Source organism: Octodon degus, unplaced genomic scaffold (assembly GCF_000260255.1).
Source record: "Octodon degus isolate 3935 unplaced genomic scaffold, OctDeg1.0 scaffold00027, whole genome shotgun sequence".
In the NCBI taxonomy this organism is placed as follows: domain Eukaryota; kingdom Metazoa; phylum Chordata; class Mammalia; order Rodentia; family Octodontidae; genus Octodon; species Octodon degus.
The window spans coordinates 2,775,831-2,799,500 of record NW_004524603.1 but is presented as its reverse complement, the minus strand read 5'-3'; the positions used below and the strand labels follow the sequence as shown (position 1 = coordinate 2,799,500).

Below are 23,670 nucleotides of genomic sequence, written 5' to 3'. Positions count from 1 at the left end.
CATTGGCACTGCATGGCTCTGGCCTGGAGGCTTCCAGCAGGGTGCTGGTGTCACCCTCCCCACCTCGCCACTCCCTCCCCCAGGAGCTGCCTGCACCTGCTCCAACAGTGGCACCGGCAGGGTGAGAGCCATAGCCAAGGGAGGGCCATGTGCAGGTTCAGTGGGCAGCTGGGCAGGGCCTCAGAGGGTGGGCAGCAGGGGGGACGGCCCAGCACTCAGGACAGGAGAGGGAGGCAGGGTGTCAAGGAGGAAGTGGGCCTGGCCCCAGGACAAGGAGGAGCCAGGGCAGAGCTTCTGGATGGGAGGGCACGGGCGGGGCTGTGAGGGGCATCTGCGGTGTCTTCTGTCATGTTGGAGAAGCCAGGGTCCCCAAGCACGTCAGACATGTGCTGTGTGACCCTGAAGATGCCGAGCAGACTCTGTGACCACTTTCTTGTGCTGCTGCACCTGATTGTCCCCAGGAAACCTAGGCAGACTTGGAGATGCTTTCTGGAGGAAAGAATGGGGCCAGGTAGCAGAGTGGGGTGTGGCACCCCAAAATGGCAGCTCAGTTGCAGCATTGCCTCAGGGCCACAGAGCTTGCTGATGCGCCAGGGGTGGGCAGCCCAAGGGCCGCCAGGGCTGCACCTGCAGCTGCACCGACTGCAGGCCAGAGTGGGTCGGGGGTCATGGCCACCAGTAAACCCACTAAGAGGACAGGAGGGCCTCGCTGCGGTGGTCACACCATCTCATGAGGAAGCCCACACATGGTCTTCTGGGTTGGTCTCCTCCCTCCTTCTGAATGAGGAAGATGTAGCCACAGGGGACACAAGGAGTAGCGTCGTGACTCAGAGGTAGGCCTGCTGTCCCTGGCTCATTTCTGGTTAGCAGTCGCACGTTTCCTTTGTTGATGAGCCAGCCACTACCCCAGAAGTGACACGCCCTGAGCAGGCAGTCAAGGCGTGGGCTCCAGGCCGGCCCCTCCTGCCCGCTGCAGTGAAGCTGGCTGGGCTGGGCAGAGAAACGAGGACGGGAGGACCCGCAGAGGCCGCCGTCCTGCAGGGAAGACCCCAGCTCCGCAGTGCCCAGGTCCCCAGCAGCTCCAGGCTGGGCCCTTTCATGAGCTGCGCACAGGGGAGCACGCAGTGGGCAGTGCAGACCCGGCCTGCGCCCCAAGTTCTGACTAAGCCCCAGCATCTCCTAGTGCCCAGCATTGCCGAGCAGACGGCACCATCTCCTGCACAGCCCCCGTCACCTGAGTGCTGGCAGGAAGGGAGGGCCACCTTCAGAGCCAGCACTTTCCTCCTAGCACAGACTTTCCTTTCCTTGCCATCAAAAAATAAAGCCAAGGCAAAAAGGACTTAGTATCTATCACTGCACGTTTTACTGACTCGAAATATTAATTGGCTACAGCCTTCTTTGATTCCAAATCCTTTACAGACTGAGAACACATGAAAGAAGCTAAAACCTAGGCATACATCTCACCCCAGGCAAGCACATCAGCACTGAATAAGAAATTAAATGAGGGTATACACTTGCTTCTGGAAGTTTCCCAAGTCATTTCTGGTTGAAGTGAGTACTTGATAGCTGGGAAACCTGAACAGAAAACTAACACCTGACGGCTTTCAGACCCGTCCTTCCGTGAGAACAGTCTGAGCAAACTGCCTTTTTACTGCTTTCGATATAAAGCCTTCAATATTTATGCCATTTTCTGTATTGCTCAGAATACCTCTCCGTGGCCTCATGAATGACACTCACAGTATTTTTTCTGGAATTCCCTTCAAAACACAAAACGGATTTGATTCCTATTTTTGGTGCATGAGATCCAGTTTCCGCCAGTGCTGGATGCTTGCAGGGAGTGGCCTGAGCCCCTCCGAAAAGGGCCTCTCACATAGCAACAGAAAAGTTGGCCAGGGCGCCGGCCAGGCCTCCGAGGGCAGGCACGTGGGCTCCCTCACGGTGTGAGGGCTTCCGAACGCATGGGAGATGCGACTGGAAAGGCCAGTGCACATCTGAAGTTTTAAAATAATTTATTCCAGAAGAAAACATTCCCGTGAACGCCCTCCGGCTCTCCCCGCTGCTCTCCCACGTCCTTGCCACTTCCTACTGCAGCTCTGAAAGCCCTCCTGTGTCGTTAGCTGCTCTGGCCTTACCACCTCAGTGCCTGAATTGATTCAAGTGGTTTCCCCTTCATGGTTATTTTGACTTTAGGGAAAAACCAGAAGTCACACGGTGTCAGCTCTGATGAATAAATAAGGCGGATAAGGACGCAGCATCCTGTTCTTAGAAGCCTGCTTACCATGGATGGCGCTTGGCGGCGGCAGTCACCTCATACTGCGCCAGCCCCATAAGGACACTCAGGAAAGAGGGTCCAGAATAGCATGCCCCATGGCACCAGGAAGCCAGGGGCCGGGGCTGGGCTGGGGCTGGGGGTCTGTGCTCAGAGGGGCAGAGCTTCGGTTTGGGCGACGGAGAGATCAGGCAGTGGACGATAGGAGGGTCGCGTCCCGGCGTAACTGTGCCCCGCCTTGGAGCTCTGCACTGAGCCACCGCTGAGATGCTCAGAAAGCTGTCGCAGTCACCTCTTACCAGAAGCTTCGGTTGTGCAACGCATGGCCATCCCCACCTTTCTCCCGGCTGTGTGGCTGTCACTGACTTGTACTGTGCGATGCCTACTGAACGCCGTGTCACCAGAATCCTCTCGGCATTTCCAGCCCGCCGATCCTGATCGCCAGGAAACCTGCAATTACTGAAATAGGCAACCCGATCTGATGTAGGCTCCCAAGAGCACCACACTACAAGCCGTTCAGTCCCGGAAAATGATAACCTCGGGCGAAACCCATGAAGTGTGAGCGGCTGCGTGACCCCTAAATATAGACAGCGTTGCAGGTAGTGAGCCTGCGGCAGCTGAGCCTGCCTGTCTCCCCTCAAATAACTGCAACAGGAGTGTGGAAACGTCCTGACGATTGCAAAGTTTTAGGAACACCTGATGCACACCCACTTCCGCTGTTAACACTATTCTTTTTTCTTCTTTCCGAATTAGATCTTCATCTTTGAGAACAACATCTATTACTGTGCGCACGTGGGAAAGCAGGCCATCCGCGTGGTCTCCACGGGGAAGGAGGGCGTCATTTACAACGGCCTCAGCGACTGGCTATATGAAGGTACGGGAGCCGTGGTGGAGAAGTGCGCCCTTGGGTGCTGGGCCTGTCGCTAGACCAGGGCTTGGGCGTTGGCTTTGATTTTAGCTATAAACTAAACTCCAATTTCTTGAAGTTTGGCCAAGTTGAGAAGACTATTGGAGTCTTCAGAGGACCCCCTGAAGGGTGAAAAGGGTCTGTCCTTCTGAGCACCTCCACAGGGGGATCATGGGGGGCAGGTGAAGGGATGTCCCTGAGCCTCTCAGTTCTCTGAAATGTAAGAAGCAGACTGTGGAATCCTGTGAATGCTGCTCTTGGGGGTGGGGAACGGAACCCCATGTTCCAGGAAGAGCTGGCAGGCCGGGTCCCTTGTGTCCCTGACATCTGAAATGCCCGACTGGCTTTATAGAGCTCACTGTCAAGACAGCAAAGGGAACCATGTGCGGGCAGGGTACCAAGTAGCTATAGAAAGGCTGTAGGGCCACAGTGACCCAGATGGGAGAGCTGGCCCGGTCACAGGGCCCCACAGTGGCCTTCCACGCCAAGAACTCAGCCTCTCTCCTGAAAGTGGGACCTGCACGTGGGCGGACCGTGCTCTCTGATTAGGGGAAACCACGAGCAGAGAGTGTTTCACACACGACAGGAAAGAGCCAGCTTATGGGGATTGCTGCTGTTGTTTCTACAATAAGAAAGTAACTGTCATCGACATAATAAGTGTGGTTACTATTCCTGTGACTTTTTGTCACTGTTACTTTTATCGTAAGGGGGTGGGGGAGAAGGCTCAGTAGAATAAGCGCTTGCCTGGCATGCGCAGGGTCCTGAGCTCAATCTCCGGTTCTGCCAAAGAAACTTTTATCATAAGGGAAAGAAGCCATTTAAAAATCACAGGGGCCCAGGAGTCCACACAGCCTTTCACAGGCTGCCCTCCTGGCCCATGTGGACGTGGCTTGCCTGAGACTTCAGGGGAGATCATGCCAGCTGAGCAGCTCCAGGGCCACAGAGAGCAAAGCCCTCAGTCCTGGCAGCAGGGCCTCAGCCTGCGCTGCAGCTGATCTGCTTAAAAAATCCATATCCAGGAGATTGAGAACAATTTTTTCAGCATCTTCTTAATGAAAAAAAGCTCATTGCTTTGCCATCTCCCTTAAGCTTTTGCTCTAGTAAATCCATTGAAGGGGATTTTTTTTCTTCAAACCATTTACATTATAAGAAATTGCATAGATGTGATAACAGGGCCCCCAAAATATTAATCAATCTCAGTGATGTGGCAGCTTAATCTACTTAGTGTTGTTCTCGGCAAGGTTCCATGTGCTAGTGCTGAGATTCGGAGTTAGGAGCTGGGGAAGCTTGCTTCCTCTTTCAATAATGGCAAAGTTTTGCTTTTGCCTAGTAGGTGACATAACAGTTTTATCCTAGACTCTACCTTTACAAGGGCTTCCAGGCAGCACCTGGGGAGAAACGAGATATGCTGATGCAGGGAAGCTGAGCCTCACGTGCACCAACAGCCGCTGGCCTCGGCCAGGGCCTCCCCAGCCAAGTGCAGCGCTGACTTGCTTTGTTACAAACCAGAGAGGATCTCAGAAAAATATTGAGTGTCGCAGGGTAGTACAGTTGGAGGGAGATAAGGTAGGAAAGGCGGGAGCCAGCTGCAGGCCGCTCCGTCCATTGGGCTGAGAAGCCACGTGCGGCAGGGCAGGTGCTGCCGCAGGTGTCTGGCGCAGGTGATGCACAGCTGCTGGGAGCTTAGCTCGCCCACATACCAGTGCCCTCTGGAAAGCCCATGGTTCAGGGTGGCCAAACACTGGTGTGATAGGCAAATTGCATATCTGTTCTCGTCTGGACAAATGCCATGGAGTGCTGTGGAGTTTTGACATTGATATAACAATGAGACAGCATGATAGGCTCTTACACCCACTTTAAGTTTTCGTGAACTTGGTTATCCGCACACATAAGATGCTGCTCAAGCGTTCTGAAGGTCCTGAAGGACTCTGCAAGGAATTTGCTCTTTCATGTGAGGCTTGATAATAATTTCACAAGGAAGGAAGTCTATGCACAAAGAATCAATTGGGATTCTCCAAATTTTTCTGAAGGGTTCTTTGTTGCCATGGTTACAGGGCTGGTGCACGTCCCAGTTGCCATGGTTACAGGGTTGGGGTGTGTTCTGGGTGCTGTTTTCATGTATGAAGTACTGTCAGCTTGTTTCTTCATCCTTGTCACCGTCCCATGAGATATGGGGAAGCATCCCAGAACGTAAGTCTTTAAGCTATTAAGTGTCCCCACTGAACCAGGAGCCCTCCACTTGCAGAGCAGCATATGCTGCTCCAAAGCCAGGCACGGTGGTACACATCTGCAGTCCCAGTGCTCTGGGAGGCGGAGGCAAGAAGCCCAGCCTGGGTAAGTTGTGACTTAGCAATCCCCTATCCCAAAATCAGTGATGGCGATGAAAACACTGGGATTGTAGCTCAGTGTGAGACCCTGGGCTCTGCTCCCAGCACAGGCACATGCCACTGTTGCAGAATGGCCAGGCCTCTGGAGGGTCAGATAGGCTGGGGTCGCTGAGACTAACCTCTGCTCCTGGGTCTGTAAAAGGGCTCAACTCATGTGAAAGCAGGGAGGGTGGGCTGTCAGTGAACTTGAGAAGCTGCTTGGAGAGCAGAGGCTGGAACAGTCTAGCTGGGAGGACTGAGCTGCTCAAGTGCTCTAAAGGGTACTTCTGTGGTTTCTTACTGTCTGGCCAGTGCGGATGATGTTTGCTATGGCTTTGATCTCGGATGATGACTGTACTGCTGAATGTGCTTTCGGGAGGTGGGGCCTGCAGGGAGGCGGCCACTGAGGAATGGCTAGGAGGGGCGCGCCCCCGTCCCCACTCCTCCTTCTCCCTCTGCTTCCTGGCTGCGGGGGGCAGCAGCCGGCCTCCACCACCCTTCCCCTTGCCGTTCTGCCTGGGAGCCAGCCAGCCCTGGTAGTCACGCCTACCAGGATGACCCTCTGCTCCTCTGCACCGCACGTGCCAGGCATTTCGTCCCAGTGATGGGGAAGAGACTAATGCAGACGCCAGTGCTGAAATTGAACTTCAGTCCTGTGGGGGCCCAGCCCTCACAGAGAGGATCAGGGTAGGGGGAAGATAGAATGAAAAGAAAGGAAGCCGGTCAGGAGGTCTGAACTGCTGGTCCAGCAATTTAAGCTTATTTTGCTTCAAGCTTATATACAGAAAATCTTGGTCCATGCCTGACATTTGTCCCAGTTAACGGTTTCTCACGGGATAGAATAGGTTCCCAGGGCTGAGATGATAAACAAAGACTGAGTATGAAGGAACAGAGTCTGCCGCTGGGCCCGCTGCCAATGCTGTGGGTCTCGGAAGCTGGGCACGTTGCCACATCCTAGTTTTTCATCAGAGTTCCTTCTGCAAGGTCAGACCGATTATGGGGTCTGGCTTCCAACACAGTCTGAAGCTGGCAGCCCCTTCTCAGCTGAGGTCAGCCAGGGAAGAGCAGGGAGGACGCTCCACACTGCCCCCTAGTGCCTCCTGGCGTCACCCACCTGGGTCTGTCCTTTCAGAGCATCCTGAGGAGGTCCTGTGACAACGGTGTTCACGCATCCCGCCTCCGCTGCCTCCCCTGGCCTCCTCCTGTCTCTCTGGCCCAATCCCCACTTCTGGTGGGCCCCCTGCCACTCAGAATCCCACCTCCTCCCCTGCCCACAGCTGCACCCCCCAGGCCCCATGATGCCCCCGGCCGCGTCCATCTGCCCAGGAGCCTCTGCACACACCTCTCCATCCCCCAGGCCAACCGCTGCCTCTCTCTGAGCACCAGGCAGTGAGCTCTCTGCCCTTCGCTCCACAACACTGCCCACATTCAAATGTTTCTCCAGCCGCTGCAGAGCCAGTGAGGCCCCACCTGCCTGCGGACTCTCCGCAGCTTCTTAAAGCCTATTGCTTCCCGCTACAAGGAGCAGAACCCAGTTCCCACACTGAGCTCTGTCTCTGAGCCTATTTATTTCTATTGTGAGACAGATTTGACCCAGGGTCTTACTAGGCCACTAAGTTGCCCAGGTGGGCCTCAAACTTGCAATCCTCCTATCTCAGTCTCCGAGACCACAGCCCTGAACTACCACCTCCAGCTTCAGCACACCTTCTAGAGCCAGCGCCAGTGACTTCATGGTTGTCTACTGCAATGAAAGGTCAGGGAGCTACATCTCTGTTACCGATGTTTTATGCCTTATAATTTCAAGTGTTCATGGAGGCAGAGGAGCTGGGGACAGCTGCAGCCTGTGAGTGAGTCTGCCTCCCATGATGTGGCCTGGAAGGGGCAGGAAGAGACCCCTTGTTCCTTGGGCTCACCCAGACCTTTCAAATCCCATGAGGGCAAATGGTTAGGCAGTGTCCTGCGTGTGACCTGCCTGTTGGCTTTAACAAAACCTGGGGCACACTTGTGTCATTGTGCCCAGTGTGTGCACGCCTCTGTGTGTGTGTGTGTGTGTGTACGCCTCTGTGTGTGTGTGTGTGTGTGTGTGTGTGTGTGTGTGTGCAAGCACTTGCATGGCACTGAGGCCTGAACCCAGGGCCTCCTCAGTGAGCTCCATCCCCAGCCCTTTCTCTTCTTCTAAATTTGAGACAGAATCTTGCCAGGCCACGTTCCGACTCGCAGCTTCTCGCGCTGCGGGGACTGCGGCTGTTCACCGCCATGCCCAGCTCACACTGACACTTTAAAAGTAAACCATGGCTCCAGCAGTACAGCAGTCCTCTCCCATTTCGTGGTCTGACTTTTGTGGACTCACTGTTTCATGGGGTTTCAAAAAAATATTAATCTAAATTATTTACCACAGGTTCTTCACTATACCATATTGCTGTACCATCCAGTAGGCATATGTTGTTAAAATATGTAGGTTTACAAGTTTAGAAAATGGTTAAGAACATTAAAAGTGATTTTAAAAGTGTGGGGACTGTATAAGAGCATGAGATGCGTTTCTAAAGCCTTAAGATACACTGAAATACTAACATAACTATAACGTCACTGCCTCGCTGATTTTCACTCATCGTGGGGGTGTCTGGGCCGTAGCCTCCACGACAAGTGAGGGGCCACTGTACAACGAGACCTCAGTGTCCACGTGCACGCTTTCCACCCAACCCATGAGTTCACTGCTCTTTGGGACATCCTGATGGTCACAGTGCTGCTCTGCATGGTGTGAGATGTCTGTTAAGCAAGAAAGTCACAGTCAGTGATGGGCTGGAGCCCCAGCTTCCTTGCCAAGCTCTGGGGACCAAGGGCTGGCAGGAGCCAAGTGGGCACTCCTGGGTACACTTGCCTCAGATGAGCCAGCCCTGCGGCCCGGACTCCGGGTGAGACGAGCCTCTGCTGTCTGGGTGCAGCGGGTCTCGGCAGTGTTTCTCCCCTAAGAGAGAGTGGACATGGGGATAAGCCTAGTCTTAGAGCGGCAGGCACTGGTGCACTCTCAGCTGTGATTTGACCCAGCGATCTCCAGGCCCTGTGAATCTGGAAGGCCTGCTCCATTCATCCCCCTGGGGCTTCTGAGACACATTCCCACATTGTTGGAGACCCCAGACACCAGCTCTGCAAACCTCCCACATTCCTGGCTGTGGTGCGTGTGCATGGAAGCCTGTGGTGAGTCCCCAGCCCCTGCAGAGGCTGTAGGCATGTGTGCAACTCGCTCCAAGATCTCTCCTTCCTTCCAGGCATCTCTGTCCCTGACACCCCACAGAGGCAGCTGCCGTCCTTACGCTCCAAGATCCTGTGGCTCAGCAAAGATGATGCCTGGTGATTTCTTGTAGAAATTACTTTCAGATGTGACACTGGCCGCAACTATAATGTCTGAGGAGGAAAGGAAAGCGACAGTCACAGTGAACGTGCTCCAGTGGCACTGGTGTGGACAGTTCTCAGACCTGCAAGGCGCCTTGCAGCAAGCGTTGGCTGAGAATACAGCCAAAGTGCTGAGCAGAAGCTCAGTGCATCTGGTGTCACTGAGCAGCGCTGTCCCCATCCAGCCCTGTGTCCTGTACCATCTGTGACCTTGGGTCACAGTACATAGAAGTCAAACCCCATAAAGATGTGGCAGAGAGCTGGAAGGTGGTCAGGGGAGACTCACTGGGCCCCACCGAGGAAGGGTATGGTAAGAAGGATGTGCCACAGCAGAGACCGCAGCTGCCAGGGGTGTGCCTCAGATGGGGAGGACCGTGCCCAGATCCTCACCATGACTGAGGTCGTCTTTGCAGTCCCTGGCACCCCAGGATCCATGCTGGCTGCCTCTCCTTGGGCCTCTCAGTGCACCCTGCCTGCCCGCTCCCTGCGTGCTGCCCCAGCCCCAAGGCCGACCGAGGCATCCGTCCTCAGTGAGCACCACCCCGTCTGTCCTGAGGCCGCTGCAGATCTCCCCTTCCACTAGAACAGCAGAGTGTGCTGACCTCACTCGCCTACGCTCCACCTGTGCCTCCCTGAGAGCTACCGAGCCTGCTGTCACAGGGTCAGGGAACCCTGGCCCAGAAGCACACGTCAGCGTCGCCGGGAGGTGAAATGCACCTTAGCAACCAGCTTAGCAACAGCAGCAGGCGGCTTCCAGAAAGGGCCAGGCACAAAGCTTCAGGGGTCATGCGTCATATGATCTTCGTTGCCACTCATTCCTGATGTGCAGCATGAAAGTAGCCATGGACCAGATTGTCATGGGTACCTGTATTCCAGTAAAATTCATTTATGGACAATAAAATGTGAACTTGATGTAATTCAATGAAGTCATTAAATAGCCTTCCTTTGCCTCATCCGTTGAAAAAACACAATCAGTTCTCTTTGGGCCATGGAAACCCAAGAAACAAGTTAGATTTGTCCCCCAAGCCCCAGTTTGCAACTCTAATTAGTCAACTGTCACCTTACCAAGGCAACTGCTGCCATCTAAAGGCTACAGCAGCTGGATTTCTCCTGCCCTGAGTATCTGAGTGGAGACTGCCGGCGTCGATAGGCAGTTATTTCAGCCCACGCCTCTGAACGAATCCAAAGCAACTGGAATGAGCCCGCAGGGCAAGAGCTGTGTCTTGCTCCGGACGTTTCCCACGGCACCAAGTCAGTCTGCATGTTCTTAGCCAATGTCCAGAGCATGGGTCTGGTGGGTCAGCACAGAAAGAAGCGCACGTTCCAGAACCTTCCCCAAGAAGTCGCACCAGTCAGTCCCCTCCTCACTGTTCCTGGGACTTGTCTTCCACACAGCTCTCTTGGCAGAAAAGCCCTTGATAACTGAACAAGCACTGGCTTCGACCCAGGCATCCGTCCTCAGTGACTTCATCTTGATTACAGGCTCCACTCGGGGGCCCTGAGGATCGAGGAGGTCGAGTGGCACCAGGAGCGGTAGCAGCCCCTGCTCAGAGCGCAGAACCGTAGCTGAGGACCCCAAGGCCGGGCCTCAGTGCCCCTCAAGTGAAGGGCCTTCGTGTGACCCTCCCGTGAGCACCTCTGCCTGGCGAGGCCCATCACTGACAGACTCTAGAGCTCTGCTGTGGGATCCTGGGCTCGACAGCGTTCGGCAGCCTTCTCAGGCCGCGCAGGTGGGGAGCTGCCTGCGCCCGCCCAGGGCTCCTCACTGCACGCCCACTGCTCCCTCATTCTGTGCCTGGGCATGAGGCGGGTCAATATTCACGTCACATGGGAATTGCCTTCTGCAGGGGTCCCCTCAGTGCCAGCATCTCCAGCCACCTCTATCCAGGAAAAATGCTTCTTGCTTCTGCTGCCAGACACGTATTACCCAGAACCTATCAGTATACCCCAGCAGGGTACCAGGAGGCACCACAGCATGGGGTGCGGGGAGGGGTGACACAAGCTTGAGAGTGGCACTGGAGACTCCACCTGCCCAGGGGTGCTCGCCAACAGCAGGATGCAAATCTGGTGAGCAGAGCGAAGGTTGGTTTTCTAGAGAGATTGTTGGAACATCTCAGAATCAGTGAGAAGGCCAGAGTGCCACAGTCAGGTCGCAGTGGCCAGGCGACCCAGGTCCATATGGCTTGGCCACTGCTGTGGAGGGGGGTTGTGAGGCAGGATGTGGAGGGAAGGCCACACCCCCTTTCTGGCCCCAGCTGGTGAGATGGTGCTGCAGGAGGAAGTGCCTTGCCTCTGCTGGGCCATGCAGCTCCGAGAAGACCGCTCCAAGAAACAGCTCCGCACGTGGCTTACTGTCACCCTCTCAGCTTACCGTTTTACTCCAGGGAGGCCTCAGTCACTGCTCAGGGCTGGGATGCCACATGCAACGCCACAACCTAGAGGAGGAGAGGCTTATTTGGGACCCCTGTTTTGGAACCCTCAGTCATGGTGTGGTCAAGGCAGGAAGGGCATGGCGTGGCGGAAGGGTATGGCTGAGGAAGGACCAGGCCTGGAAGCAGGGAGAGAGGGCAGGGTGGGAGGGAAGATGTTGGCCTCAGGCCACACTCCTGCCACACACCTCCCAATCAGGCCCCTCCTCCTAACAGCAGCTCCGCTACGCCACGCCCGTGGTTCCCTGGCCCTCCAAGAGCCCTGGCATGAGCATATGAGGCCTTCGGGGTGGGGGTCTTGACCTGACCCGTAACGGAAGACAGTAGTACGGGGGGCACGGAATCACCAGCTTTTGTGACCTCTCCCGTGGTGAGATTATAGATACAGCACACGCCAGCCGGCCCTCATCTTTCTCGGCATCTGTGAGCCCGTGGGTGGGCAAGAGCGCCCTGAGAACGCACGCCCTGCAGGACGCTCTGTGCAGCCACCCCGAGCACACCCCACACTTGGTCACAACCCGTCGTTCTCACGCTTTCTGCAGCAGTTCTGGAGTCCGCTTGTGTGCGCATTTTCGGGAGCTATGATTCAGGTAGAAGCATAAACAGATGACATGTGGCAGACGCTGCTGCCGAGTGCCGTGCCGCGGAGCACGAGGTTTCTGGGCTCTTAGAAACCTCGCAGAGTGTCCTCCCCCGCCTTGCTCACCAGAGCGGGCACCACGGGACTTCTAGCTCTTCCCTAAAGTGAAAATGACCGTGAAAGGGAAACTTTTCGGTTGGACTCCAGACAGCGAGGTGACCACGACAGTGCAACTGGAGACATGTACGAGAGAGACTTCCAGAGCTGCTTCAGAAAGTGACAGGAAATAACGGGACACATGTGCTCAAAGTGAGGGGAAGTGTCCTGGGAAGGTCACACGCTGTCAACTCACCTCCCTGGGTGGGCTGTCACCCCTTCCGGCCACATAGGCCCATGGTTCTGGGCACTAAGCCCAATCCTGGAGCCTGGGGGACCCCGATGGACCCCAGAGGCAGACTCAACTCTGCACACTGCTGCTGGGGCCCATGGCCAGCACCTCCCAGAACCTCCAGCCTGCAGCCACAGCCTACAGCCAGAGACCATGGTCACTTGAGCCCTGGAGCTCCCCATGGGATGAGGACTCCTTTTCTAAGGGCAAAAGAATTCCAAGTACCTGTTCCTTTGGAAAAAAAAATTGGTGGTACTAGGGATCAAACTCAGGACCTTGCGCTTGCCAAGCACACACTCCACTGAGCTATCTCCCCAAACCCTAGCAAAGATAAATCCATCTTGCGTTTCATTTATTAAAAGAAAAAGCAGATGGCTAGTGGCTACCAGGGATTTCACATAGACGATAACTGAGGATGTGCTCCCCTGGAAAGTTCTGGAGATGTACCCCATAGATGTCACCAGCTCCATCCCCACCTTGGGGCCACTACCAGGCCACCTCAGCGACTCACATCACAACACACAGTGCGTTATTACCACCATACAGCTCCCACGAAAGGTGGCATCTCACCAGCCACCACATAGCTTCCCTTCCATGTCGCCTGCATGTGCAGACATTTGCAGATGAAGAAATACACTCCCCGAAGGTCCCTGGTGCTTACCATGCCTGTGCAGCCCTCACTCGCCAGGAATTACATTTTGAGTCTGTGCCAGACTCAGATGGGCCACTGGAGTTTGGAGCCCAAGGGCATGTGGCCGTGACAAAGCAGAAAGGAGGGAGAAGGGTGGCAAAGAAGGTACTGGCCTTTCTCAGGAATGGCAGGCAGGCAGCCCAAGCGGGGGTGGGCAACGTGCCACCCATCACTCCTGGCGACCCAGGGGCCCTCACTGGGGCCTCCGCTGGAAATAGAGGGTGCAGCAAGTCCTGGACCTGCACCAGGGAACTTTCTGTAAAGCCCCCGCCACTCTGTCACACCCTAATTGGGTGGTATGGATCTCCAGCACACGCAGACATTGTTAGCAGAATGGTAGGCAGTATTCTCCTTCAAGACTGTAGAGATGAAACCTGGAAAGCCAAGCAACCATTAGTTTAAGAATTCCCTTTTAAAATCTTTTGTTCCAAATGTCCCTCTCTGGCACATACGCAGACCTTCACTGCCTGGCTCATCTGATTTCTGTCCTCCATGACAGCTTACAGTTTGGGAACTTGTGAGGCATGACAGGACCTGAGCTCTTCCCACAGTGGAGGCCTCGTGAGAGCTGGGCGAGCTGGACTGGGAACGTGCCGCTGTCTTCGAAACAGTAAGGCCTGGAAGTACTGGGCCCTGCTCTCACCGCTGTGCGCAGCAAGGCTTTCGCACTTCCGGGTGGCCCAAGCCAGATGGCATCCGCCGGCCAGGGTCCCCCGCCTCTGCTGGCTCTGCATAGAGCAGGTGATTCTGCCCTTTCCCATCCAGACTCCAGCAAGGGCACAGGGGACCTCAAGAGCCTCGGGTTTAGGAACACAGGGCAGACCGCAACACGTGGTCACTGTCCACGAAGTCTGCCGGGACCCTGTCGCGCCTCCACCACTCTAAAATCTCTTGGGTGCTTCAGGGTGCAGGACGGCCATTCACATTTCTGGAGAAAGCACAGCCAGACGCGAGGGAGGCCAAGCAGCCCCGAGTGGAGAGGCTGGAGTTGCAGGCCTCCACCTCCCAGGCAGCCCCGGCTTTTCCAGAGCGCTGCGGTGTGGCTCACGGTCTACCAGCCAGCCATTGTCCCTCCTGCTTCTGCTTCCCTGGGAGCAACGAGCCGAGCCTGGGAAATCCTTGCTGGGGGAAACTAAGGTTGAAAAAGCAAGGAGAACTTTGTAAAGGGGCCACTCCAGCCGCCCGGCGGCGGCCTGCCCAGAGCCAAGGCCCAGGTGGCCTTGCTTGATTCATGCAATTCAAGAAAGAAAATAGGAATTAATTTGTGTGCTTGGAGATTTCCCAAAGCGGGCTCGGAGGCCAGCCCTTGTTTGCAGCCCCCCACACACGCACAGTGCACAAGGCAGAGGGCGATCTAACCCACCCATCAGAGCCCCGGAGGAGCCGCGCTCCTCAGTGACAGCCTGTCTGAGGCATCATGGCGACTGGGGAAACCAAACCCACTGCCTCGCTTCCCACGGAAGGACCAACGGCGGAGATGCTGCCACCTGGTGGCCGTCCTGGCACGCTCGGACGCAGACCTCCTCCCGGGGCTCAGGGGAGTTGACTCCTGGGAATTTGCGGATCTCTCTAACGATAATGAGGCCCTCGCAGCGTGTAATATGCAAATGCCACCGCGCTGATCAGCGCGGGAGCTGGGGGCCTTGCAAGGTAAAAGCTCCATCTGCCTTCTGGCTTGATGTTCGCTGATTTCTTTTTTAACCCCCCATTAAATTTTGCTCTGGGCACCTTGGATAAAATATGTAGTGGCAGGAAAAAAGGCAGCAGACGCAAAGAGGAATAAATAAGATTTTGTGTATTTAGAACGAGGCGATTTATTTCTGAGTAGAGAGCTATCAGGCGTGTTATTTACGTCTTTTGCAACTTTTCAGGACCCAGGCTGCTCAGGGTACGTTGATTTGGGCAAATCCCTACACAGTGGAAGTGGCAGGGCGTTCGCAGGCGTGGCCGACGGTCAGTCTGTGCGGGGGTTCTTCTCCCACAGGCGGTCCTCAGCGCCACCTCACTGTCCGTGCGGTGGGGCTCTTCTCTTGCCTCATTAGGCGACACCAGTCTACAGTGCTGCTGTCATGCAGGCAGATGGAGTTTCCAAATGGCCAGCCGCAGCCCGGACTGTAGCAGACCGCGAGCCGTGGTCTAGTCTCCTGTTTTGCAACAATGTGGGCACTCAGACTAAGCAGGTTCTGCTAGCCGGTACCCTGCACTGCTAGGCAAATGACTTGGTTTCCTCTTGCTGGAGGTCTCCGTCACCACCCCCAGCTGCGGGAGTAAGTTTCAACGGCACCTGCTGTAAAATCTGGTCTCCTTGTGTCCAGTGACTGCGTCGTCAATGTCTCTAAGTCTCAGCTTTCTCCTCTGAAAAGTAGAGCAAAGCCTGGGCCATAGACCACAGGAAGAGCTGCAGGGGAGCTGTCTCAGTACCTGGCATCCTGTAATGCTCCCTGACTAGTGTAGAAGGACACAGGGCTCACAGGGCTTCTATCAATCAGCATGTGAAGGGCTGTGCATGCTGTGCTTCCGGCGGGATTTACTCAAGAAAGGAGGCACGCAGCTGGGAAGAGAATGAGCTCAGGCAGTGCCCGGGAGATTGCAAGAGGGCCCAGGGAAGGTTCTAGAAGCTCAGGATTTCCCATGGGGTCCTCTCCACGGGAAGATGTGTTCCTGAGCTTCAGTTGCAAAAGCTGCCACCTCCTCTGAAGCCTGGTGAGCTAGGGGCTCGAGGACGAGTCCTGCACATGAGAGTCCCGCCCCATCTGCAGCTGAACTCTGTGCTCCTGTCTTTGAAGTCCCCACCACAGCCACCAGCAAGCTCTTCCCAAGCTTCCACAAGGTTCTACCTGAGGTGAATTTTACTCACAGAGAAATTCCAGCAGCCAGGTTATTTCTGCATCTTTGCTTCAGATCACAATTAGCCAAAAAGGCATTAGGAGAAAGCTGATCTTAGAGTGGTTCTGACTTTAGGGTTTTGTGTGCTGTTTAGATTTTGGCAAAGGAGAATGTTCTGTGACAGTAACCTTTCACTATGAGAAGTGCCAACTCTTACATGAAAACAAATGAAAATTCATTGCAAGAACAAGAGAAACATGTGATTCTAGGACACAAATTAAACTATACTATTTTATCTTGGAAATGAATCCCCTAGGAGGGTGGGACAAGCCCTTCTCTTCATCAGGAACAAATTCCTTAAGAGCAAAGCTGGGTCCCTTATCTTCTGTTCATGGCGCTCAGCAGGGCCTCAGCTCTGCACCATTCGTAGCTGACAGCTCCAGTGGCGTAAGCTTAGCTGGGAACAGAAACTTTGGGGGGAAACCTGCTTCACAGGAAGATACCACTGAGACATCAGGCTCCCCCCTCAAAATGACCCCTCTGCACAGTTGTCCCCATCCCACCTGCTGTGCTTGAGAGAAGAATCTATCTCAACACCAAGTTCCAATAGAGAGCTGGTATTTTATGGCCCTTGGATGGCTTAATGTCCCTTGGTAAATCCAGGAGTGTCAGCCTTAAGTTATAGATAATTTTTGTTTTACTCCTAGTGAACAAGTTAGATCTAATACCACAGGCTCTTGAATGGTGCAAATCTGTGATTGTACAGAAACAGAGATTAAATGCCTTAAAAGCCACATGACTTGCCTAAAGCAGCCAGCAAAATGTGGGCTCCCAGAGAGAGGCAGGGTGTGGGTCCGGGGCATAACTGGCTGGGTCCGGGGCAGCCCTCTGACTCCAGCTGTGTGACACGGAGCAAAGGAGCCCACCTGCCACACCTCATTTCCTCATAAACTTAGTGACCTCGTGAGTCCTGTAAATGGCACCACACAATGTGACTGGTCATTTATTAGCCCTTGGCGCAGTGTAGCTATTCGTCCTGACATTGATGAAGACTTACACAAGCAAGTCTTCCTGTAAGCTGTAAGCTGTGGAAAGAGTGGCGGCTGACTCACTGTTGGTTTGGGTTTGGGGCAGCTTCACATGTCCTCAGTTGTCAACAGCTGGTAGGAGATGCAGGTCTTAGGCCTGCCAGCCTTCAGGTCAGTCTCCAGCGGTGGGGTCCTCTTCTACGTGCAGAGTACAGAGATGCTCATGGTGTCAAGAAAGCCCAACTTGAAAGGCATGTGGCTCAAGGGGCAGGTGGGGCAACACGTAGAAACTGGGTGTGGGAAGTCACACGTGGTCTTTTGGTGGCCCCCATGCTGGCCAGAGCTGTGTCAGGACCCTGCAGAAACAGTGTCCCCCTGAGAGGAAGCTGGCAGTACAGGGACAAGCTTAGGCATCCAGCTGGGCTGTGGAGGTGGCTGAGGGCAAGAAGGCTGTGCAGGGAAGGGCCGCTCCATGGTGGAGTCTCGTGTCCCTCTGAATCTGTGACCCTCAGAGACCCAAGTGTGCAGGAACTGGGCCACGTGTTGCTAGCAGCCTCTTCTCCCCATAGTGAGTGGGAAACACTTGCCCTCCTTGGGCCCAGAAGGCCTAGCTTTGGGCTCGAGGGAGGGATGCTGAGGACCGGGAGTGCGGCCCATAGCAGGACAAGACTACCGCACCTACCAGGCCAGCACGACACTACTCACCCACTACCAGTCCCTCTCCTGCCAGCGCACCTGAGGCCCGGATGACCCCTCCCGACAAAGCAGGCTCGCTGGCACTGTGCCCCTCAGGGAGCCGGTGCTGTGCAGCTAGACTCGATGCCAGGGAAGCCCTCTGCACCAAGCACTGATGTGCTATCAAGCAGCTGCTGCCCTGCCACTGGCAGGTCCCGCATTCCTGTTTGTCTTGAAAGCATCTGCTCAGCACCTTCAAAGGCCATGCATCATGCAGGCACTGGTGGGCCCCAGAGACCCAGGTTCTGGGGTGAGGTGCTGTCGTGGGCTGGAGGTGGATCCGGTTCCGTCCGGGGCCACATCGAAGGCCAGGGAACTACAGGAGGCACCTGGTGAACACAGTGCCCTGCCTCTGCCTGTCTGTGGCCCTGCCGAGGCAGTTCACCAGGCACTGCACATGCCCGCCCAGGGCCGGGCTGTGTGCCCTGCTCTGCATGCTGTCACCCTGGACGTGGAGGGGCTGATGATACCAGGGGAGCTGGGGACCTCTGCGTGGTGCGCACCGTGAGGACTGGGACTCCAAGCCCCCTCCTGCGTCCAACTCTCCCATCATCGCCTTCTAAACAGAGACAGTCACCAAAGCCCTGAGCAGTGGCTGGGGCATCCCTCAGGCCTGGTGCGCTTGGCCCATCTGCTCAGGAGGAGCAGTGCCCAGCACCCTCCTGACGCTGTTCTTTTCTTGATGATGGGGCTGAAACGCTCTGCCCGGTGATGGCCCTGGGTGCAGGACAAGGGCCCAGTAGACACCTGCCCATTTGCCAGTGTTGTCCCAAGTTGGGGCACAACCATCACTCTAGGTGGCAGACAGAACCACAGTTGTCACCATCAAAGGAGGGCTGGGGTGACCTGGGATGCCGCTCCCTCTCAGTCACTCTGTCCCTGCACGTCACTGCTCCTGTGGGCGAGGGCCTTCCAGCTCAGGGACTAAGTCTGGGCTGCATGAAGGAGAAGCCCGAGAGCCCGTGTGCAAGATGGTCTCATCCTCTGGCCGCAGAGCACGGGTTGCTCTTTCCCACCCCATCCTGGAGCAAGTGCAAGGTCATTCTGAGTGACCCCTGGTGGGCCTGGGACTGCTGCAGTGGGCCTCACTGGGCCCTGTCCCAGAGACCCAGCACTGCCACCCACATGTGGGTGATAAGCACCCTAGAGTGTGCTGAAGGGAAGCTCAGTTATGTCGAAGTCGGGGAACCAGGAGCCAGGTGAGAGGCAGACTGGAGCTGCACGAAGTCTCCAGCCCCGCAGCCACTCTCAGCCCACGGGAGCGAAGCTCCCCTCGCATGGAAAGGGCTTCCAGATCCACACAGGCGCTGCTGGGTGAGCGGAATCCCACTGGCCTGAGAAGAGCCACCGCAGGCCAGGACCGCACTGGGAGGCAGGGTCTGCCACCTGTCTGCAATAGAGGCTCTCCTGGGAATAAGAGCTGCGGGACCACCCATGCCGACCCTCTCTGCCAATTGACGATCAGAGGCCTGGAGCCGGGGGACAGAGCCAGCGTCCCTGCAGGGGCAGCTCCTGACCTCTGTAGGTGGGTGGGAACCGTCTTTCTCAGCAGGGCAATATTTTTATGGATTTTTTTCTCCCAAAGTTATAGGTCTCTACTCTGTGAGACTGGGAGCTTATCAAATTTCAGGGAACCTTCTTTAGAAAAAGCATATGAGAGGATGGCCATAGGCCGGGACTCAGCGGGGGAGGCTCCCTGGGGCCCTCTTCCCCAGCCTGTCTCAGGAGCCATTCTGGCCACTGCAGCCCCGGCTGGTCCCCGCTTCCTCAGAGAGCTCCCACAGGCCCTCAGCAGTGCGTGCGCTCCAGCTCACTGCTTAGCTAATCTTTGCACATGTTGGTGCTCACTTGATTCTCTCTGGCCATGAGGATCCACTTGTACTCCAAATTCCTCCTCCACATCCACATGCGATTTACAGAGCGGTGCGGAAGGGGGACTCGAGAGGCCGGGTTCAGCTGGGAGTCTCAAGAGCCTGCACCTTCCTTCCGGAGGCAGCTCAGGGTGGCAGCAGCAGGACTGGAGGAGCACGGGAACGGCTGGAGGCTTGAGCCGGCCGGTGCAGAGGCACAGGCGGGAACCTCTGCCCGTTGGGCGTGAGGGTCCTGACGCAAAGGTCCCAGGGACACAAGTTCTGGGTACAAATGAAGAGAGGCGAGGACAGCAGTGGCGACCAGCATCACAGTGCATCGTGGGGAGGCCGCCATGTGGGCTCTTCCGTTTCTTGCTGGTCCCTACTCCGAACCTTCGGTGACTAAAGTGGTCTCAGTGACCTAAAGCCCAGTGGCGTCCACACCATGCCGCAGCATGGAGACATCGTTCTGCGTGCTGATGTGGCTGTCTGTGGGCACCCGGGCCGTGTTGACAAGATGCCTGCAGGGCTCCCTCACAGCAAGGGCAGGTGGGTCAAGCTCGAGTGCCCCTAGCCAGAGGGAGCCTTAGAGCCCCACCCCCTGCTAGGGCCCAGCTTGGGATGCTCCTGGCATCAGCTTCTGCTGCATCCGGGCTGCTCAGAATATGGGCCCTGCTTACGGGAAGGACGTCCCCTCTAGTCCCAGCTGTACCACAGAAGCCAATTTTAGGAAAGAGAACCAAGGATGCGTCATGGGTCTCAATGTTTACAACAAGGTGTGAGTGGCTGCAGTGGGCAAGCCTGCTCAGGTCAGCTAGATTGGCCCAGCGCCTGCCCAGGGGATGGTACAGCCGCTTTGGTCGCCTGTGGGCCCGTGCGTGCAGCCAGCCGGGTCTGTGTCTGGGCCCTTCTTCTCTGGTGCTGTCGCCGCCGTGCTCCCTTCATTACGAGCTTTCCTCACGAGCTCATCAGCTCTGCTCCTCAAGCCCTCTGCATGATGTCCCTCCCCTGGGGCAGCCAGCCACAGACAGAACCCCCACAGCATGGGCTTGTGGAGGTCAGACGCCGCGTGCCAGCGACGGGAGCCCTGGCCGATACAATGACTTTCCAAAGAAGAGACAGCAGTAGTGTCAAGAAGTGGGTTGCGCCTCACCAGGCAATGGCATGTGGACTGAGCAGTGTGCCCTGCGTGCTCCTGCCCACGGCAACGTCCTGGACCACACGTCCGGGGGAAGCTGGGGCCACCTCTTGCTGCGCTTGAGGGAAGCAGCCACAGAGATGGCGCTGCGCTCTCCACTCCACACAGCAGGTGCATAGCAAGCTTCCGCGCCTACAGGCAGGAGTGTGCTCTGTAACAGTGACCAGATGTGCAGTGAGCGCACAAGCCAGGGACGGGGCATGTACTGCCATCGACGGGGTGAGGCGCTGTCCATGGCTATGCTGAGAGACTACACGTGACTGGTGTTACAGTGGCCTGTCTACACTGCTGTCACCACAGACGGAGTGAGGCGTCGTGCTAGGACCCCACAGCAGTTGCGATGTCCCTAGGTGAAAAGAACTTTCCAGCTGCATCATCACCTCCTGGGACCCCGCCGTGCATCATCATGATCCAAAGCACTGTGGGTGGTCCTGGGTGGTGTGTGCATGAACTCATCTCTGGAAGACGCTGCTGGCATGCTTTGCCCCGCCGGCAGCTAAGCCCAGCACCTTCCCTGACTTGCTCTGCGCTGGCCTTGCTGTGTACACAGTTGGCACACGCTGTGGCCACAGCCTTTCGCTGTCCCAGAACCTGCTTCGCCTGGGCAGGGGAGGAGACGCAGCAGCCACAGAGCTCCCGGGCCTGGACACTCAGGACCTACGACACAGAGATCTCTGTGGCCCCCTCACCTCGAGCTGCTGTCCCTGTCTCTGCAGTAACCTGGGGGCGCTTCCTTTTCTGCTTCTACAGGAAGTCTGTGACTTCACATTCTGTCTCTGAAAAACCTTGGGTTTGGGATTCCCATGAAAAGCAGAGCAACGGGGACCTGTCGGTGTGGTAGCGTGCACCAGCAGCGGGGACCCGAGGAGGTGGAAGCGTGTGTGGCTGGCAGGGACTGTGTTCAAAGAAGTGGAAGGGAAGCCTGCGTCTTGCTGTCCCCCAACGGTGGCTGGCTCACAGCGCTCAGTACTAGGCCCTCTGTTGTGGGAGGCAGGGCAAAGAACATGTGTCCTCCCTGCGGTGTCGAAGCCAACGGGGGCAGGGAACAGAGTACACAGGAGGGAGCTCAGCCGTGGGCCTTCCTGAGCACCTCTCGGCCTCTCCTCGCCCTGCCTCACCCGAGGGGCCAGTGGGGCCTGGAGAGCCCTTGTCCAGAACCCAGGGAACATGCAGGTCTTTTCCAGTCCTCACATTGTAGAGACACAGCAGCAGGAATGAGAGAGACAGACAAGAAGACAAAAGCTGGGCTAGGTGGTCGCTGGTCTGCCTGGTGGGCAAGACTAACTCTACACACAACAAAATGATCCTTTATTTATACTTTTGCAAAGTTTGTAACACATGACACAAGGTTGCCTAGTGACTAGTAGCTGACCTGAACCAAACAGGATGCTTATCTCAGGAGTGAGGTAGCTTGTGTGCTGTAGGCTCTGAGGCCCAGGCCCACCTACACAGATGTGACTGATTTCCTCGCTGCCTGCTAGGCTTCCTTCCTGGCCTTCCTAACTCCCGCATAGCCACCTTCCTTCTGTCCCCGTCTGTGCTTTCCTCTCTCCAGCTGGATGCCAGTGGCAGCCCTTGCCTGTCAGGCTCCCCCAGGGCTGCAGGAGGATTCTCGTCCCAGCCGCCCCTCTCTTGCCGTGGCCCTGTGGCTGGGTGACCCTTTTCTCCATCCCGGGTTCAGATCTCGAGCGCCACAAAACCTTGCGCACTGACTGCCCATCCAACCTAGGGCCTCACAGGGAGTGCGCATCCCTGTGACAGCTGTAGTGGACCAGGGACAAGCACTCTCTCCTGGGCTCCAGCCCTTGCTGACCCTCCACCTACCCAGCCTCCTGGGCTCAGAGCATTTTCTAGCAGAACCCTGGGCAACAGAAGACAGCAAAGATTCTTCCACCTCAAAGTGCTCGTGAACCTGAGTAGCACCCTCACCTGTGTGCTGAGGGGCGTCTCACCTGACGTCCCCACCCCTGCCAGCAGGCAGAGAGAAGACAGGCAAGCGTAGGACTGCTCACAGACTGCCCTCATTCTGGGAGCTGGGAGACCTAGCCTTTGCCCTGGCAGGGCTGTGCCCGGCTGCGACTTATACAAGAGCAGAGTGCCCTTCTTGCTCCAGTAAAGAGCTTCCTGCAATGTCCCTTAAATTCCTTCTAATTTCTGGGCTCCCAGCCCCCACCATTCTTTATAGTTTTGACAAGGGTCTCTGGTATATTGGTGTTGTTAGTGGAAGACAATATTTTTATTACAAACTTTGTCTCCTCCTGCTACAGCATGGGGTTTGCCACGTGTTCAGTGCCCACTATTTCTTTGGTAAAGTTCTTTGCACCTCCAGTCCCTTAACTATGAAAGGGGACTCGGCACAGGTTTATAGACACATCACTCTAGCTCTGTGGTCACTCGCGGCCACCCCATCCATCTGCGCCCTTCTCTCCACCTAAAGACAGCAATTATAGTGGCTGTGAAATCCACACGCTCCGGTGTGCCTGTACCCTAAGATACCTCCTGATTCTGTCTGCATGAGCCTCGTGCCACATAAGGTCCCCTGCACAGGTTATGTGAGCAAGGATTCCATCTCTTAGGGAACCCCACATACCTTAAGGGGGGCCTGGCATTTCTTTTTTTTTTTTTTTAACTATTCTGTGGCATTTATTTTTCAGGCAGTGTACATGCATATCAGGTACATAACTGCATATCTCACACAACTCAAGAGGTATTTGTTTCTCTTTTAACAAATAAAGAAACAAAGTCAGGGCAAATTAGCTCGCCAGCCGATAAAGGCAATACCTGGAGTAGCAGGAATTGAAAATGAAATACGTCCTGCTGTTGCAGTGTCGGCCCCGCCCCTGGGGTGCGCTGAGACGCTGATTGAGACCGGGGCATGGCGGAGCGCGCCGGTAATCCCAGCATTTGGGAGGCTGAAAATAGGAGGATCACTATGAGTGTGATCTGTGTAGTGAGACCCTGGAGACCCTGTACTAAATATATAAAAAAAGAATTATGTCCTACTTCAAAGACA

General features: G+C 55.8%; 1 protein-coding gene across 3 annotated transcripts in view; it reads left to right on the top strand.

The window, feature by feature from the left end:
• The window catches only part of Dpp6 (dipeptidyl peptidase like 6), an 840,304-nt gene that overhangs the window by 723,232 nt on the left and 93,402 nt on the right, over positions 1-23,670 (top strand). For all 3 annotated transcript variants that reach the window (XM_023712908.1, XM_004628971.2, XM_023712909.1), the window contains exon 8: positions 3,023-3,143. In XM_023712908.1, coding sequence (XP_023568676.1) covers positions 3,023-3,143 — 121 coding nt within the window. The remainder of the gene's footprint in view (positions 1-3,022; positions 3,144-23,670) is intronic.